Source organism: Heloderma suspectum, chromosome 1 (genome assembly GCF_057233095.1).
Source record: "Heloderma suspectum isolate Gila_16-S chromosome 1, 16-S_ref, whole genome shotgun sequence".
Taxonomy (NCBI): domain Eukaryota; kingdom Metazoa; phylum Chordata; class Lepidosauria; order Squamata; family Helodermatidae; genus Heloderma; species Heloderma suspectum.
In genome coordinates, this window is record NC_139458.1 from 69,192,692 (window position 1) to 69,212,035 (window position 19,344).

At 44.6% G+C, this 19,344-nt stretch overlaps 1 protein-coding gene across 1 annotated transcript in view; it reads left to right on the forward strand.

Annotated features, from left to right (window-relative positions):
* The window catches only part of KNL1 (kinetochore scaffold 1), a 45,521-nt gene extending 30,566 nt beyond the window's left edge, over window positions 1-14,955 (forward strand). Inside the window, exons 22-26 of the mRNA XM_084845429.1 lie at window positions 2,088-2,156; window positions 9,727-9,833; window positions 10,800-10,918; window positions 13,335-13,457; window positions 13,580-14,955. Coding sequence (XP_084701555.1) covers window positions 2,088-2,156; window positions 9,727-9,833; window positions 10,800-10,918; window positions 13,335-13,457; window positions 13,580-13,718 — 557 coding nt within the window. The 3' untranslated portion in view covers window positions 13,719-14,955. The remainder of the gene's footprint in view (window positions 1-2,087; window positions 2,157-9,726; window positions 9,834-10,799; window positions 10,919-13,334; window positions 13,458-13,579) is intronic.
* The last annotated feature ends 4,389 nt before the right edge of the window (window positions 14,956-19,344 follow it).

The window sequence follows — 19,344 nt, forward strand, 5'->3', positions numbered from 1 at the left end:
TCATAGACTATTTGTGCTGGCAACTGGACAGGGGGAGTATGTCCCTGTTGTTTCTGCTGGACCTCTAAACAGTGTTCAATGCCATTGTACCTGATATTCTTCTGGACCACTTTGTGGGGATGGATTTAGTAAGAAACATTTGCAATAGTTCCAAGCCTTTCTTGAGGGATAATTCCAGAAGGTGGTGTTTGAGAGGAGGACTCCTGCTTGGTCCCTTAACCCTTGATTTATGGCATCCTGCAGGAATCAGTCTTGTCCTCCATGTTATTGAACAGTTACTTAGAACCGTTGAGAGAGATCATCCAGGGATTTGGAGTACATTGTCACCAATATGCAGTTAAGACACAACTCTATTTCTCTTTTTCATGAAATACCAAGGAAGCTGCAGCTGGTACAGAACGCGGCGGCTCGCCTGATTAAAGGCAGCCCCCGGCGAGATCACATCATTCCAGTGCTGAAGGAGTTGCACTGGTTACCAGTTGTTTTCTGGGCCAAATTCAAGGTGTTGGTTTTGACCTTTAAAACCCTATATGGTTCCGGCCCAGTCTATCTTAAGGAGTGCCTCCAGCAACACCAGACAGGCCGCTTAACAAGATCAGCCTCGGATGGCCTTCTCTCTGTCCCATCAGCCAGGACAGCTAGACTGGTGGGGACAAGGGAGAGGGCCTTTTCTGTGGTGGCCCCCACTCTGTGGAACTCCCTCCCTAGGGAACTCCGCCATGCCCCCTCTTTAATGAGCTTCCGTCGTGCATTAAAAACGTGGTTGTTCAGGCAGGCATTTGGGGTGGGTTAGGGTATTTTAGAAAATGTTTTTACTGTAGAATTTTATTGTTTTAAACTGTTTTATTGTACGCTGTACATCGCCCAGAGTGGCTGGGTGACCAGCCAGATGGGCAATTAATAAATTTAATAATAAATAAAATAAAATAAAAGCTGGTGATGCTCTTAATGAGAGCCTGGAGGTAATCATGGGGTTGATGAGGGCTAACACATTGAGGCTTAATCCAGACAAGATAGGTGGTCCTGGTCAGGAAGGAGATAGTCTCTGGAATAGGGATTCAGCCTGTTTGGGATGGGGTAGTACTTCCCTTGAAGAATCAAGTTCTCAGTCTGAGGGTGCTCCTCGGTTTGACTTTATGCTGGATGACCAGGTGGCAACTGTGGCCAAGAGTCTCTTTGGCCAGCTTAGACTAATATGCCAGTTGTGCCCATTCCTGAGGAGGTCAGACCTGACCACAGTAACACATGCCTGGCTTACTTTCAGGTTGGATTATTGAAATGTACTCTACACAGGGTGCCTTTGGAAGTTCCAGTTGGTCCAGAATGCAGCTGCAAGAATGGTGGTGGGTGTTTACCCATGGGTTACCATTTTGGTCATCTGGTTACCATTTTGTTTCCAGGCACAATTCACCAGTGTTGGTGATTACCTTTAAAGTCCTAAATAGCTTAGGTCTAGGTTACCTTGGGGACCATACAATCCTGCTAATTTCCTAAGCTCTGATACATCTTCGTGTTCTGTCTGTTGTGGAAGCATGGCTGTGTGGGACACAACAAGGGGCCTGCTCAGTAGCTGCACCGAGATTAGGGAACACCTTAACCCTGAAGTACAGTTAGCCCTCTCCCTCTCTGTTTTTTGCCAATTGTTGAGAACCTTTTTATTTCTGGCAAAAAAAAATTCTGTGAGGCATACAATATTCTTATTGTTTGATTTTAACTGCTGACCTTGGCTCTTTTATTGTCTGTTTTATATCATTGTTTTATGAAATTGCAACTTTTGTAAGCTGTCCGGAGGGAGGGACAGATGAATGAATGAAATGGTCAATCTGTGTTTGAGCTGGTCCACTTCAAGTTACAGGTAGGGGCTTGCATGATCGAATACTCCTCCATACCAGCAGTGAAAAAAAGCAGTTTGCACAGAAACCAGCCACGTCAGGGTCTAGTCTTTTTCCCATAAATGTAGGGTTCCCTCTCAGTCATGCAAGCCCTGAGATGCAATCTGAAATGGGCCCAAGCCATAGATTGTCCACTTCTGTGAAAACTAGGCTTCATTCAGAAGTATTCCTCATGCTGTGTTTGCTTTCTCATAGATGGTGCTATTTCCAGCAACAAGGTCTGCCAGAAGATTGCAAGTTTGAACTTCGAATCACTACTGGATGGTAAGCCTCTGAAGTGTGTTTATGACCCTGTTGCTGAAAGGAAATCTGTATTTTCCAACGTCTCATGTGAAATGTTGTTGTCAAACTTTAAGAAAATATGAAAAGCAGCCTATTGTAAAGTGCCTTTACTTTTCTATGTATTTTTTCTATATTTGAACAACCCGTATAAACATTTTTTATATGGAGGAACATTCAGTCAATAGTGAAACTATCAAATTGAGGCAAACAACTTTTCAAGCAAAGACAGTCATTTAAACCAAGTAACGTATCCTTTCAAGCTATTAAAACAATTCAAAGTTATCCATGAGTCAGACTCAATAATGCTCACTCAGCAGTGGAGAGCATCCTGAAATGGGCAGCTCCTGCATTTATTTATGTATTTATTTGCATTTCTGTACCGCCCAATAGCCAAAGCTCTCTGGGTGGTTCACAACAATTAAAACCATAAAATGCAACATAAGATACAATATAAAAGTTTAAAACTACAGTATAAAATAGAAGTAAAAACCAAAATAAAACCTAGCAGCAATGCAAAGATTTAAAATACTGTAACAGATTTAAACTGAAACTGAAAGACTAAAATGCCTGGGAAAATAAGATCTTCACCTGGCACCGGAAAGAGCACAACGTAGGCGCCAGGTGAGCATCTCTGGGAAGCTCATTCCACAGCCAGGGTGCCACAGCAGAAAAGGCCGTCTTCTTAGTAGCCACCCACCTCACTTACTTTAGGTAGGTTCACAGAGAAGGACCACTGACAACAATCTTAGGGTCTGGGCAGGTATATATGGGAAGAGACGATCCTTCAGGTAACCTGGCCCCAAGTCAATACCAGCACATTAAACCATGGACTGGTAGCCAGTGCAGGTGGAAAAGTACTGGCACAATATGATCATGTCGGCCAGTCCCAATTAACAATTTTGCTGCCCTGTTTTGGACGAGCTGAAGTTTCCACACTGTTTTCAAAGGTAGCCCCAGTGTATAACATATTGCAGTAATCCAGACAAGAGATTAGCAGCATGGATAACTGTAGCTTGGCTATCTCTGTCCAGATAAGGGCATAGTTGGTATATCAGCCTAAGCTGATAAACGTTGCTCCATGCCGCCGCATTCACCTGTGCCTCTAGTGACAATGCTGGATCCAAGAGCACTCCCAAACTATAAAGCTGATCCTTTAGGGGGAGTGCAACCCCTTCCAGAACAGATTGAACATCACTTGGCCGGGCAGATGAGCCACCCAGTAACAGTACCTCCATCTTGTCTGGATTGAGTCTCAACTTATTGGCCCTCATCTGGTCCATTACCATGCCCAGGCACTGATTCAGAACTGCCTTACTTGTATATGATGAAAAGGAGAGAAGAGAGCTGGGTGTCATCTGCATATTCATGACATCTCAGCCCATACCTCCAGCTAACCTCCCCAGCAGTTTCATGTAGATGTTGAACAGCATGAGGGATAGACTAGAGCCCTGTGGAACCCCATAGCATAGCTGCCAATGCACAGAGCAATAATCCCCCAGCACCACCTTCTGGAATTGGCCACCAAAGTAGGGGCAGAACCACTGCAGCCCATTGCCTCCAACTCCCAACCCAGACAACCTAACCAGAAGGATACCATGGTTGGTGGCATCAAAAGCTGATGAGAGGTCCAAGAGGATCAACAGGGTTGCACTCTCCTTGTCCCTCTCTTGACAAAGATCAAAATGGGTCTAGATAACCAGTTTCATTCAAGAGTGCCTGGAGCTGACCAGCAACCACCCGCTCAAGCATCTTGCCCAGGAAGGGGATGTTGGCTTCTGGCCTGTAGTTGTTAACATCATCTGGGTCCAGGTTAGGCTTTTTCAGGAGTGGTCTAATTACTGCCTACTTTAAAGAGGCCAGCACCATTCCCTCTCAAGGAGGAATTTATAGTCTGGATCCAGCCAGATATCTCTTCCCTTTTAGATGTAATAAGCCATGAAGGGCAAAGGTCAAGCACAGAGGTGGTTGACCAGACTTGGTCAAGCACCTTGTCCACACCCTTGGGCCTCAGCAACAGAAACTCATCCAGTAAAACGGAACCAGATGGTGCTCTGGGCACCTCTGCTAATGGAACTACATTAATTGTGGTGTCCAATTCATGATGGATTTGAGTGACTTTGTCTTCAGAATGCTGTGCGAACGTGTCAAAGCATGCTACTGAGGGTTCCACTGTTTCTCTTCCTGGCCCAGATTGTAGCAGGCCATGAACCATTTGGAAAAGCTCCATTGGATGACTGAGAAGATGCAATGATGGTGGAAAAGAACTCCCTTTTTGCCACCATCACTGTCACCAGAGTAGACTCCATAATAAGCTCCGTCCACTTCAGTGGATGCTTCTTTCTGTTTCTCTTTTTTCAGAGGCTTCTCTCAGTTCTCCCCTCCTAATTACTAGTTAAATCTGGAGGCTTGTTAGGGTTAGCCATGAGCAGCACAAGACCGTTGTCAGATTACAGCCTAGCCTGGAGAAACTCACAGAAGATAAGTGCTTCTGGGTTCTCCAGAGTGTACAGGTCACACAGATCCAATGGGAGGGGACCCCAATCCCCAACCTAGACACACAAACAATATCTGCTGCAACTGAAGCCAGGCTTAGCACCAAAGAGTCAGAAGCCGCAGCAACCATTAGATAACGTCCACCCACAATAGTAGCTTGGACCTCCTAGGACATAATCAGTGAGACTGGGTAAGCCCCATCTTCCTCAGGGATCCAAGCATTTCCTCTCCACTCGCTTTAGACAGCCACTGCCTTCACTCCAAATTCCTTTAAGGTAGTTACTAATTTCAGAATTAACGAGCGTAGTTCCAGTTCAGTACTGTGGAAGTTGTTATGACTCTGACCATATTAAATGATTTGATTTGGGACCAGCCCCATCTAAAGCAGTCAGACTGTATATTTTAAGATTCAGGCAAGTGATCTCTACTGAGTAGTATCACTTTCAGCTATATACCATATGACATAATTAATAGTCCCCCAAGAAAGTTAGTCAAACTAGAAATTTCGGAATTATGTACACTATTCCCCCAAAGATACTGTTTTTTTCATGCATACCTTAATTATGTAATTATTGGCACCAGAAAGGTAGGGGGGACCTGCCACCACTAGACAACTCAGTTGTTCATAAGACTGGGAGTTCTGGAGATGCCACAACTCTTATAACAAGTGTGGATAGCCAAACCCTTTGTACCTGATGATGTAAGTATTTTGACATGGGATCTTGGACTACTATGATAGTTCAGGGAGTCTGCATTCTTACTTGGACAATCACCTGCTCAGATCAACATCAAAACAGATAGTCACAAAAGACTGCGATAACCAGATGGGCTTGCTCACCACCTGGGATTATATAGGCTGATATTCAACATTCCATCTCAGGACACCCTTCTCCACTGAGTGAAAAAGAGATAGTGGACTTATTGTGAAGGTTTTTTCCTGCTCATACTGAAGGTGGGCATCATGGCCTGGCCTGGCCAGCTCTGATCCTGCTCATTGGAAGGATGGAGGGTCCTCCCTTCCCTTCTACACCCACCTGGGTAGTGAGAATGTACTCAGCAAGTTGAGCACTGTTGTTCGGTGTATGGGTTTTGCTATATTTTCCCCCCCTTAAGATTTAGCTGTTGTTTTGAAGGTACATTTCTTCCTCAGCTTGTGTACATTCCTAAACTGGAGGGGAAATCCTCCCAGAAGAAAAGGAAGAAATGTTTTAAAAGTCCTATGTGCTAAAGTGATGGGGCTGGTCACCCATCTCAAGACGCCCTTGTCCAATCTGAGCAAAAAGAACCTTCATGGATAGTTCAGTGTATCTTCTTCTGTTCCTGCAGTGCAGTGAGTTGATGATAAGGTGGCCTTTCCACATATTGAGAGTGCTTTCTAAGTGTGATACTTTCTCTACTGCTGATGTGATTCCACAATGTGAAGCCTAGACATGATCCTAGGGAGAAGTAGTAGAACCATCAAAAAAGTAGTGAGGGAAGTGGTAGATAAGTAGTATTACTAATGTAAAAGCCTGGTGCTGATATGAAAGCACTATTTGTATTGGGCAAGAGCTTTGGAAAAGTAGCATTTCATTTGGCTTGGGGCTCTGGCAAGCCAGTGTAGCTGAGCTCCAAACACTGCTTCGTTCTTCACTTGAACCAATTTTGCTGCTGACTTGCTGAAAATGAGATAAGCCTGTTTGGGGGCCATGCCTTTTTCAGACTGCAGGTGAGGCTTGTGTGGCTGAACGCTTCTCCATACAAAAATAAATAAATCCCTGAATATAGTTTTATTTATTTATTAAATTTCTTAATCGCCCATCTGGCCGGTCACCCGGCCACTCTGGGCAATGTACAATGGTACGATTTAAAACAGTAAAATTATACATTAAAACATTATTTAGAAACACCCTAACCCACCCCAAATGCCTGCCTGAATAACCAAGTTTTCAATGCATGGCAGAAGCTCATTAAAGAGGGGGCATGGCGGAGTTCCACAGATTGGGGGCCACCACAGATTGGGGGCCACCACAGAGAAGGCCCTCTCCCTCGTCCTCATCAGCCTAGCTGTCCTGGCTGATGGGACAGAGAGAAGGCCATCTGAGGCTGATCTTGTTAAGTGGCCTGTCTGGTGTTGCTGGAGGTGCTCCTTGATATAGGCTGGGCCAGAACCACATAGGGTTTTAAAGATCAAAACCAACACCTTGAATTTGGCCCGGAAAACAACCAGCGCAGCTCCTTCAGCACGAGAGTGATGTGATCAGATTTGAACGAGAGGTAGAGCTGCGTGTCATCCGCATATTGATGACACTGCACCCTCAACCTCCTGATGATAGCCCCCAGCGGCTTCACATAGATGTTAAATAGCATCGAGGAGACAATGGAACCCTGTGGCACCCCACACGTAATCGGCCACAGGTCCGACACCTCCACTCCCAGTGCTACCCTTTGGTACCTGCCAGAGAGGAAGGACCGGAACCACCGTAATACGATGTCTCCAGTGCCTATTCCTCCCGGCGGTCCAGGAGGATACCGTGGTCAACGGTATCAAAAGCCGCTGAGAGGTCGAGGAGAGCAAGGAAGGAGCATTCACCCCTATCCAAAGCCCTCCTCATATCATCCACCAAAGCGACCAAAGCCATTTCTGTCCCATGCCAAGGCCTGAAGCCCGACTGAAATGGGTCTAGATAATCACCTTCTTCCACGTGTGCCTTCAGCTGCATCACCACCACCTGCTCAATGATCTTGCCCCCAAAATGGCAGATTTGAGACTGGGCGAAAGTTGTTCAAAACTTGGAGATCCAAGGAGGGCTTCTTTAAGAGCGGTCTTATCACTGCCTCCTTGAGGGCTGATGGCATCACTCCCTCCTCAAAGGAGGCGTTCACCACTGCCCTGATCCCCTCACCCAGTCTCTCTCTGCAGCCCATAATGAGCCAAGATGGGCAAGGATCAAGTAAGCAGGTGGTCGGCCTTAAAGATGAAAGCACCTTGCCCACTTCATCAGAAGGAAGAAGCTGGAACCGATCCCACAAAACTGGTTTGCCACAGGCCACCTCTTGCTCGTTAACTGTATCCACGGTGCACAGAGTAACACTCCTAACCTGATCAATTTTATCTGCAAAGTGCCTTACCAAGGCCTCACAGGAGGCCTTAGAATGCTCCAGTGGTTCTGGAGCCACTGGACCGACCAGGCTCCGGACCACTTGGAACAGCCTCTTGGGACAGCACTCTGTGGATGCGATAGAGGCAGCATAGTATTCCTTCTTTGCTGCCTTCATTGCCACATGATAGGGTGAAGATACAGCTCTAGCCCAATAGTCTTCGGAGCGAGACTTCCGCCACCGTTGCTCTAGCCGTCTCACCTCCCATTTCAGAGCTCGTAACCACGGATTGAACCATGGTGCAGTTTGAACCCTGTTCAGGGGGAGAGGGCATCTCAGAGCCACCTGATCTAATGCCCCAGTGATTGCAGCATTCCAGCCACCCACCAGGGCCTTGACTGAGTGGCCGTTGCGTGCTCCACAGAATCCCTAAGTGCGTTCAGGAATCCTTTCAGATCCATAAGATGCCTGGGGCGGACCATTTTAATGGGTCCTCTACCCCTGCGGAGGGGTTGTGGAACTGAGAAGTCCAATGTCACCAGATAGTGATCTGACCACGACAAGGAGGTGGTGGATATACCCCTGACTTCCAGATCACTCCCTGCTTCTCCAGAAACAAATACAAGGTCTAGTGCATGACCGGCTACATGGGTGGGCCCAGTTAGAATATGGTGCAGCTCCCAGGAGGCCATGGTTTCCATGAAGTCCCAAGGTGCCCCTGTGAGGATGGCCTCTGAATGTATGTTGAAGTCCCCCAAGACCAATAAGTTAGGGGACTGCACACGCACATCAGAGACCACCTCAAGCACCTCGGCCAGGGAGTCCGTCATGCGGCGGGGTGGACGGTACACGAGCAGAATCCCCAGACTGCCCTTCGGGCCCAACCTCCAGTACATGCACTCAGCAACCTTGGTCTCCCGGAGAGGGGGTCTAGTGAAGACCAAGGACTCTCAGTAGATAACAGCCACTCCCCCTCCCCAATCCTCAGCCCTCGGCTGCTGTGCATACGAAAATCCAGCTGGGCACACGGCTGCCAGAGTTGGAGCAGCGGCCTCAGCCAGCCAGGTCTCTGTAATACATGCCAGGTCTGCACCCTCATCCAGGATCATGTCATGGATGAGGGATGTTTTCTGGGTAAAAGACCTGGCATTGCAGAGCAGCAGCTGAAGGCCAGAACATGGAGTCACACCTCCCCCAGCCATCCTTTGGCTCTGCACAGGCCCGGAGCAGGGGACAGATATTACACATCTCTCCCTTGTTCCCCTTACCTGGCATGGCCTGCCCCTAGCGCTCCGCCAGTGCCTGCTGCCCAGCCTCTGTATAGTCTGGCCCCCAAGGTTCCCCCCGCTGTCAGGTAGACACATGCCCCCTTGCTTCCACCTATCAGGCAGGCTACCCACCCCTAAAAACACAACAAAAAACCCCAAAACCCACCCCTCACCAACAATTGAACAAAAATCAAAACAAAACATCCCCTTTACTAATACTGGCTCTCCCAGCTCACCTCAGCCAGCCAGCTTATATGGTCCCTCCAAGGAGGAACAGGTGGCGACAGTCAGCAGCAGCTGGCTCAGTACCTGGGGGCCTAGTCCTGCAGGGAGTGGCTGTCTGTCAGGCAGAAGCCCACAGGAAGAGCGGTGGTGGTGGCAGCAGCAGCAGCAGCAAGCAGCAGGCACTCCCTCTTCCTGGATGGTGGCTCTCCTACAGGTACTGGCTTTCCTGAAATTAGTACTTCAGAAAGAAGCCTAGAACATTTCTTCCTCACATCTGGTTTTATACATGCATGGAATTTTTGAATGGAGAAGCAGTCCATCACATGAGCCCCCACCTGCAGTTTGAAAGTCCAGAAACAGGTGTGCTATTCCAGGGAAGCTTATATTTTTAAGCTGACCAGCTTGTTAAGAGTTTTATAGCCTAAATGAAATAAGTATAACTTCATTTACTGTAATGTGTTGTTGTTGGTTGCTTGTTCTTGCAGAAGCCAAAGCATTGCCTTCTTCAAAACTAGTGCATAGGCTCATTTTCCAGTTTATTAACAGTCAAACATGGCAGGAGAAATGCTCAACGGTGCATCACCTTTCTCAGGTAACTAATGGGAAACTCAGTTTCCAAAGGAAGCATAAAATTTCGGTTTGTACAGGGGATCAAAGTAGGTATCATGGCTAATCCCTGAAAACTCTGTCCTAAATTATTTTAATTGGTTTATTTATTTATTTATTTATTTATTTATTTCTGTATCGCCCAATAGCCAAAGCTCTCTTATCTGGTTATCTGCTGGTTTTACTTTCCTGGAGTTTATGGGATAGAGAGGGAAGTTCCCAAATCGGCAATGAAGTGCATACATTTTTCTTAAACAACTTGGTTGGAGTATACATTGCTTGGTAGGAGCAGCACTTGTTATCTGCTTTACTGTCATTTGGCAGCAAGGAGGCTACAAAGAATGCATTTTGTTGTAACCTGCTTTATTCTGCTGTATGCCATTTTGAGCAGCCTTTTAAAAAATGTATAAAGTTTTCATTTTACACTTAGAATAATAACAAACATATCAAAATCAACATGAAATCACAATACATACTGAGGAGATTATGGGAGCTTCATTAATCTCTTTACCTGCCCACTTTGCTTTCTCTGTCCTCGGCCATGGCCTGTGCCCTTAGCCTCGCTGGGATGCACCCTGTCCCCTGAGACATGTGCCGAATTGGAATTCAGGCTGAAAAAATTTCCCCAGTCCTACCCTAGTGGTTTGGATCAGCTCAGCCAGTGGGAGTGGGGATGAGTTGCTTTTTGTACCCAGAGCTCTTCTAGAAATAACCACAGAAGATTCCAAAAGTAGAGTGTACATGTTTCCTCCCCCGCTTCCTTTTTTGTCCAACCACAATTTCTTGCAAATTTCTGTGTTCTCTGCTTTTATGTGTTCCCTCAGTCGTATTTCCAGTTACCCAAACAATTACAAAGACTGGCTTGGAGTTCACAGTTAGGATATGATGTTATAGCTCTGCCCTTAAAATGGTGTTAAGATGTCATGACTACTTGCTGTGATTGTCCAACCAGATGCTGCATGATATCTCTCTTGTGGTGAGTCGCTGTCAACTTCTAGGAGAAGAGATAGAGTTTTTGAACAGATGGGGTGGAAAATTTTATCTACTCAAGACTGAAGTGAATGATACAAAGTAAGCGCTTAAGAAGATCTAATCTAGTCCTATAAAATATATTGATGTGCCTGTTGTATAATATTTGAAAAAGCCCCACAATTTAAAAGTTGACCTTGCCTGGCTAGATATAATTCAGAAGGATTGTATTTGCTTAGCATAACATTTTGGCACATTTCACCTCTGCAAATGTTGTGTTTTTAAATATTGCTTGCCATTTTTTTCTAAATAGTACACCTCTTGGCTAACAAGGAACACAAAATAATAATACAAAAGTAATACAAACTTTACAAAATGCATAACAGCAGCCCAACTAAAACACATCAAATAAAAGAACAGAGCCAAATTCAGTCATTGTATGTGCAGAGCCAAAACTAAATCAAATCAAAGCAACTGGTAAACAAAACCAAATTGAAGAGCCTTGTCAAAACAAGATGGACTCTGCCTGGCACCTTGAAGAGAACAAGGAAGGGCACCAGTAGGATCTCCCTGAGAGAGAGTTCCACAGGCTGAGTGCAATCACAAATATACCCTCTACCCAGTAGTCACCCATATAGTCTCTATAACCAGGGGCACCCAGAGAGGGGCTTCTAATGAATGTCTTAGCTGCTGAGTAGGTTCATTAAGGGACCAAGCAGTTTTCTACATCAGCCGTCTCCAATCTGGTACCCTCCAGATGCGTTGGACTACAACTCCCAGAATCCCCAGCCAGCTATGATGACTGGGGATTATGGGGGTCATAGTCCAACGCATCTGGAAGGCGCCAGCTTGGGGAAGGCTGCTCTAGGTGCCTTCAATCTCCAGCCATTTAGGGCTTTTTAAGTCAAAACCAGCACCTTGACATGTCCCTGGACACAAACAGAGCTAGTGAAGATCTCTAAGAACTGGTGCAATGTTCACAAAGGAGGGCCTCTTTTAACAACCTGTCTGCCATATTCTGGACCAGTTAAAATTTCCAAACACATTTCAAGGGCAGCCCTGTGAATAGAACATTACCCTAATCAAACCTGGATGTCACTAAAGCATTGATAAGGTAGGCAGGTCATTCTGTTTCAGGAGAGGGTCCAGCTGGTATACCAACTGAAGCTGGAAGAATATACTTTGAGTCATGGATGCCAGCTGGGCATCCAGGAGCAAACCTGTATTGAGAAGCATCCCCAAGCTGTAAACCTGATGTTAAGGTGGAGTGCCACCCTATTATGTACAAATTGAATACCACTTCCTTGGCCCATTCCATCTATCCAAACTACCTCCTGTGTGTTGATTTGGGGTCCTGATTCTGTCAGGGCCCAATCAACAGTAGATTCTTTTAGATTACCAAGATGAAAGAATCTACTGTTGACGGGGCCCTGACAGAATCAGGACTCTGAATCAACACATTCTGACCATGTTCAAACACACATTGGGGCGGGGTGGTTAGGCTAACCACAGTGCAGGGTGGTTAGCACTAATCACTGAAAGAGCCCCTGCCACAGGTGCAGCTAACCATGGCTCAGCATGGTTAGCCTAACCACTCTCTAACCACCCTCCCTCCTGCAGTCCTCCAACTGCTCCCTCATGCATCCCAGCAGCCTCTGTGGCTCACACGGCCATTACAGGAGCAGTGCTGTTGATGGCTATTTTCTTCTTTCTGCTCCCCTTACAGAAATAAGCAAAAAATAAATAAAAACACTAAAAAATTGTGCCAAAATCACCATATTGCTAAAATGTGCATTTGCACATATGTGCAAAATCACTATATAGCTATTTTGCACTAATGTGCATTTTAGCGATATATGGGAATAATGCGTGTTTTAGTGATATACAGCAATTTTGCACAAATGCACGTTTTAGTGATATGGTGATTTTTGCACAATTCTTTGTTTTTATTTATTGCTTATTTCTGTAAGGGGAGCAGAAAGAAGGAAGAAAATGGCCACTAATGGCCATCAGCAGCACCGCTCCTGTAATGGTCGTTTTCGCCCGCAGAGCTCTATGGAAGTGAGCCTGTTCAGAATCAAGTTAAGCCATGGTTAGCGCTGCTAACCATTTTGCAGCAGGTAGTTAGTGGGTGTGGTTTGTGCATGGTTAATAAACCACCATGGTTAAGTCTGACCCCCATTCAAATGTCACGCTAAGCCGCCATGGTTAGCTCAAAACTCATAACCATCATGGCTTAGGATGACATCTGAACGGGTTCTCTGTCTTTTCTGACTTTAGTTTCAAATTATTAGCCCTTATCCAGCCCATTACTAACTCTAGACCCCTGTGCAGATATCACTGACTTACCTGGATTAGATGAAAGGGAGAAGTATAGCTGGGTACCATGTGCATGTTGATGACACTTCACTCCAAATCTCCTGACTACCAGTCATTTCATGCAGGTGCTAAACTTTTAGGTTCAGATAATGAAGTACCTCACTAGTAATTCTATGTATCTGTATTTTTTCATATGTAGAGTGAAGCTGTTATTCTCCAGTTCTATAGCACTTGCAAAGTTAGAAGTGGAATTCTCTTTATCTGCCAGCTATCCTGCATCTCCAATAGCTTTCACCATCCAAAAATGCTCAGGCAGCATTGGGTGAGTAAAACAAAGCAGGAGGTCTGTGGGGCTACACATTTGTTACTACAAATTAGTGGAAGAATTTGATTAAAAATAATTTGATCTTCACCACCTCACATATATACATTTTCTGTTCTCAGCCAAGAGGAAGTTTCAGTGGTTTTGTCCAGTGTTCCAGTGGGAGCCAACTACTTGAAGAGAATGGTCAATCAGATTAGTCATAACCTCCTCCAGCGTCCTTCAACAATCCACAAACAGCAAAGAGCAGCTGTCCGATAGTATACTCCGCCTATGGAACACTGAAAAAAATGTTTTAAGTCAACTGCTACATCAGCAGTATTGCAGTGGTCAGATTGTTGCTTACACTTGGCATAACTATAAGTACATAGCTCTTTTTTCCAGCAAGACCTCAAAGATAAAGTACTGCAGTGAAGGGGTGTCTTACAAGATGTATGTGCATATGGATTGCTAGCAGTAGCTTTTGACTCCTATAGAACTAATGAAGTTTTATTTTTATAAACTTCCTCCCAATATTGCATGTAGGAAACTAGATGTGCCATCCAATGTTATTTAAGAAAAGTAGTCTCTTGTTTCTAGGATGAACTCAAGGCTGATTGCATTCATGCTTGTATTGACTGACCTCTCTAACTTCAGAGAAAGACGCCAGTCAAAATTGTTAGCATATTCTGAGTGTGACATTTTGAAGTTATTCAGGCTGATGTGGCTGCATACTGGATCTGTAAAGTTTGTATTATCAGAGTGAAGTATTTCTCCACTTTCTGGTCTGTAATTTCTTCACAACTGTATGTATGTAAAGCATAGCATTTTAAATGCTTTTTGAAGTTGGAGTGTTGGTATTTTAAGTTTTTTGTTTCCTTTTATTTGAAGAGAGAAATATAATAAACAAACTTACAATAATACAAATTGCTTTGTCTTGGTAGTGACTTCGAAAGTAAAAAATGCTGCCAACAATTCCTCTAAATCTACTATTTACTTTCTACTTTTAGTGTCCTTTTATATGTTACTTAAATTTTAGAGAATTATTTGCTCTGAACTATTGTGGGGGTTGCTTTTGCTGTTTTCCTAGGGGTTTTTGTTAAGATTTTATTCTTTTTTGGTTGGATACAAAATAGCAACTGCTCATCTTCATTTGATGAAGAAAACTGAAACAGGAAAAATGATCCATTAGAAACATATTTATAAGTAGAATGAAGCAATGCAAAATATGACACACTTATGTCTAAAAGGAGTACAACATATATAACAGGATTTGTCATGATATCCTACTCAGAACTATCCTCGAGTCCTCCTCAATTCCCACATTATAGAAAGGGAAAGGAGGGCTGAGTTAAATAGTATACACTTGACGTTGTTTTGAAAAAAAAACTTGCATAGCCCTTCCCCCATCTATCTTTCTGTACCTGATTCAGAAAAATTGTGAAATGCAGGTAAAATATATGGAGGCAATGTTTTCTATTCTTCCGTTCACTTTAATAAACATTTGTCCTTCTGCATATGCTGCTGTGTACACTTTTCCTGACTGTTTCCCTCTTGTCTTTTCCTTGGTAGCTTAGGCTTGTGTCTATTTGTCTATTTTTCTTGAATCTTATTTCTGATAGCCAAGACAACTCACTGTGCATAACAAACACTCTCTTCCAACAACCTAAGAGATGACTTTATACATGGACTTCACCAGACGGTCGACACCGAAATCAGATTGACTACATCCTTTGTAGCCAAAGGTGGCGGACATCTATGCAGTTGGTAAAAACAAGACCTGGAGCTGATTGTAGTTCAGATCACGAACTTCTTATTGCACAATTTAGAATCAGACTAAAGAGAATAGGGAAGACCCACAGATCAGTTAGATATGAGCTCACTAATATTCCTCATGAATATGCAGTGGAGGTGAAGAATAGATTTCAGGGACTAGATTTAGTAGATAGGGTCCCGGAAGAACTATGGACAGAAGTTCACAACATTGTTCAGGAGGCAGCAACAAAAACCTCCCAAAGAAAAAGAAAACCAAGAAGGCAAGATGGCTGTCTGCTGAGACACTGGAAGCAGCCCAAGAAAGAAGGAAAGCAAAAGGCAACAGTGATAGGGGGAGAGATGCCCAATTAAATGCAAAATTCCAGAGGTTAGCCAGAAGAGATAAGGAATTATTTTTAAACAAGCAATGCGCAGAAGCGGAAGAAGATAATAGAATAGGAAGGACAAGAGACCTCTTCCAGAAAATTAGAAACATCGGAGGTAAATTCCAGGTAAAAATGGGTATGATCAAAAACAGATGGCAAGGACCTAACAGAAGCAGAAGAGATCAAGAAAAGGTGGCAAGAATATACGGAAGGTCTGTATAGGAAGGATAATAGTATCGGGGATAGATGTGACGGTGTGGTCAGTGAGCTAGAGCCAGACATCCTGAAGGGTGAGGTTGAATGGGCCTTAAGAAGCATTGCTAATAACAAGGCAGCAGGAGATGACGGTATCCCAGCTGAACTGTTTAAAATCTTGCAAGATGATGCTGTCAAGGTGATGCATGCCATATGCCAGCAAATTTGGAAAACACAAGAATGGCCAACAGATTGGAAAAGATCAACTTATATCCCCATACCAAAAAAGGGAAGCACCAAAGAATGTTCAAATTATCGAACTGTGCCACTTATTTCACATGCCAGTAAGGTAATGCTCAAGATCTTGCAAGGTAGACTCCAGCAATTCATGGAACGAGAATTGCCAGATGTACAAGCTGGGTTTAGAAAAGGCAGAGGAACTCGAGACCAAATTGCCCATATCCGCTGGATAATGGAGAAAGCCAGGGAGTTTCAGAAAAACATCTATTTCTGTTTTATTGACTATTCTAAAGCCTTTGACTGTGTGGATCATCACAAATTGTGGCAAGTTCTTGGTGGTATGGGGATACCAAGTCATCTTGTCTGCCTCCTGAGGAATCTGTATAACGACCAAGTAGCAACGGTCCCCTTCATGGATCACTGCCTTGTTGTGGCGAAGGGGCTTGCGTAACTCAGTGAAGCCATAAGCTATGCCGTGCAGGGCCACCCAAGACGGACAGGTCATGGCAGAGAGTTCTGACAAAATGTGGTCCACTGGAGAAGGAAATGGCAACCCACTCCAGTATTCTTGCCAAGAAAACCCCATGGAACGTGTCACAAGGCTAAAAGAGATGACGCCGGAAGATGAGCCCCTCAGGTCAGAAGGTGTCCAATATGCTACTGGGGAAGAGCAGAGGGTATTTCCAAGTAGCGCCAGAAAGAGTGAAGCGGCTGGGCCAAACCCGAAAGGACACTCAGCTGTGGATGTGTCTGGTGGTGAAAAGAAAATCCGATGCTGCAAAGAACAATATTGTTTAGGAACCTGGAATGTCAGATCAATGAATCAAGGTAAGCTGGAGGTGGTCAAACATGAGATGGCAAGATTGAACATCGACATCTTGGGAATCAGCGAACTAAAATGGACAGGCATGGGCGAATTTAATTCAGGTGACCATCATATCTACTATTGTGGGCAAGAATCCCTTAGAAGAAATGGAGTAGCACTCATAGTCAACAAAAGGGTGGGAAAAGCAGTACTGGGGTACAATCTTAAAAATGATAGAATGATCTCAGTACGAATCCAAGGCAAACCATTCAACATCACAGTAATTCAAGTCTATGCCCCAACCACTGATGCCGAAGAAGCTGAGGTTGATCGGTTCTATGAAGACCTACAACACCTTCTAGAACTAACACCAAAAAAAGATGTCCTCTTCATCATAGGGGATTGGAATGCTAAAGTAGGAAGTCAAGAAATCACCGGGATAACAGGCAGGCATGGCCTTGGTGTACAAAATGAAGCAGGACAAAAGCTAATAGAGTTTTGCCAAGAGAACACGCTGATCATAGCAAACACTCTTTTCCAACAGCATAAGAGGCGACTCTACACATGGACGTCACCAGATGGTCAATATCGAAATCAGATTGATTATGTCCTTTGCAGCCAAAGATGGAGAAGCTCCATACAGTCAGCAAAAACAAGACCTGGAGCTGACTGTGGCTCAGATCATGAGCTGCTTCTTGCAAAATTTCGGCTGAAATTGAAGAACGTCGGGAAAACCACTAAACCGTTCAGGTATGACCTAAATCATATCCCTGATGAATATACAGTGGAGGTGAGGAATAGATTTCAGGGATTAGACCTGATAGACAGAGTGCCTGAGGAACTATGGACGGAGGTCCGTAACATTGTTCAGGAGGCAGCAACGAAATCCATCCCAAAGAAAAGGAAATGCAAGAAAGCAAAGTGGCTGTCTGATGAGGCTTTACAAGTAGCTGAGGAAAGAAGGGAAGCGAAAAGCAAGGGAGAAAGGGGAAGATATACCCAACTGAATGCAGAGTTCCAGAGAATAGCAAGGAGAGACAAGAAGGCCTTCTTAAATGAACAATGCAAAGAAACTGAGGAAAACAACAGAATGGGAAAGACTAGAGATCTCTTCAAGAAAATTGGAGATCTCAAGGGAACGTTTTGTGCAAAGACGGGCATGATAAAGGACAAAGAAGGCAGGGACCTAACAGAAGCAGATGAGATTAAGAAGAGGTGGCAAGAATACACAGAAGAACTATACAGGAAAGATCTGAATGTCCCTGATAGCCATGATAGTGCGGTCACTGAACTTGAGCCGGACATCCTAGAGAGTGAAGTCAAGTGGGCCTTAGGAAGCATTAGTAACAACAAAGCTAGCGGAGATGACAGTATTCCAGCCGAGCTATTTAAAATCCTAAAAGATGATGCTGTTAAAGTGCTGCATTCAATATGCCAACAAATCTGGAACACTCAACAGTGGCCACAAGACTGGAAAAGGTCAGTTTACATTCCAATTCCAAAGAAGGGCAACGCCAAAGAGTGTTCAAACTACCGCACAATTGCGCTCATTTCACATGCCAGCAAGGTGATGCTCAAAATCCTACAAGCTAGGCTTCAGCAGTATGCAAACCGAGAACTACTGGAAGTACAAGCTGGGTTTCGAAGAGGCAGAGGAACTAGAGATCAAATCGCCAACATTCGCTGCATCATGGAGAAAGCAAGAGAATTCCAGAAAAATGTCTATTTCTGCTTCATTGACTACGCTAAAGCCTTTGATTGTGTGGATCACAACAAACTGTGGCAAATTCTTAAAGTGATGGGAGTACCAGACCACCTTACCTGTCTGCTGAGAAACCTGTACGAGGGTCAAGAAGCAACAGTAAGAACCAGACATGGAACAACCGATTGGTTCAAAATTGGGAAAGGAGTACGACAAGGCTGCATATTGTCACCCTGCTTATTTAACTTATATGCAGAGTACATCATGAGAAATGCCGGGTTGGATGAATCAGAGGTCGGAATTAAGATTGCCGGGAGAATTATCAACAACCTCCGATATGCAGACGATACCACCCTAATGGCAGAAAGCGAAGAGGATCTCAAGAGCCTCTTGTTGAGGGTGAAAGAGGAGAGTGCAAAAGCTGGTTTGAAACTCAACATTAAAAAAACGAAGATCATGGCATCTGGCCCCATCACTTCCTGGCATATAGAAGGGGAAGAAATGGAAGCAGTGACAGATTTTACTTTCTTGGGCTCCAAGATCACCGCAGATGGTGACTGTAGCCCTGAAATTAAAAGACGCTTGCTCCTTGGGAGGAAAGCTATGGCAAACCTAGACAGCATAGTAAGAAGCAGAGACATCACCTTGCCGACAAAGGTCCGTCTAATCAAAGCTATGGTTTTCCCAGTAGTAATGTATGGCTGTGAGAGCTGGACTATAAGGAAGGCTGAGCGCCGAAGAATTGATGCTTTCGAACTGTGGTGCTGGAGAAGACTCTTACGAGTCCCCTGGACTGCAAGGAGGTCAAATCAGTCCATCCTAAAG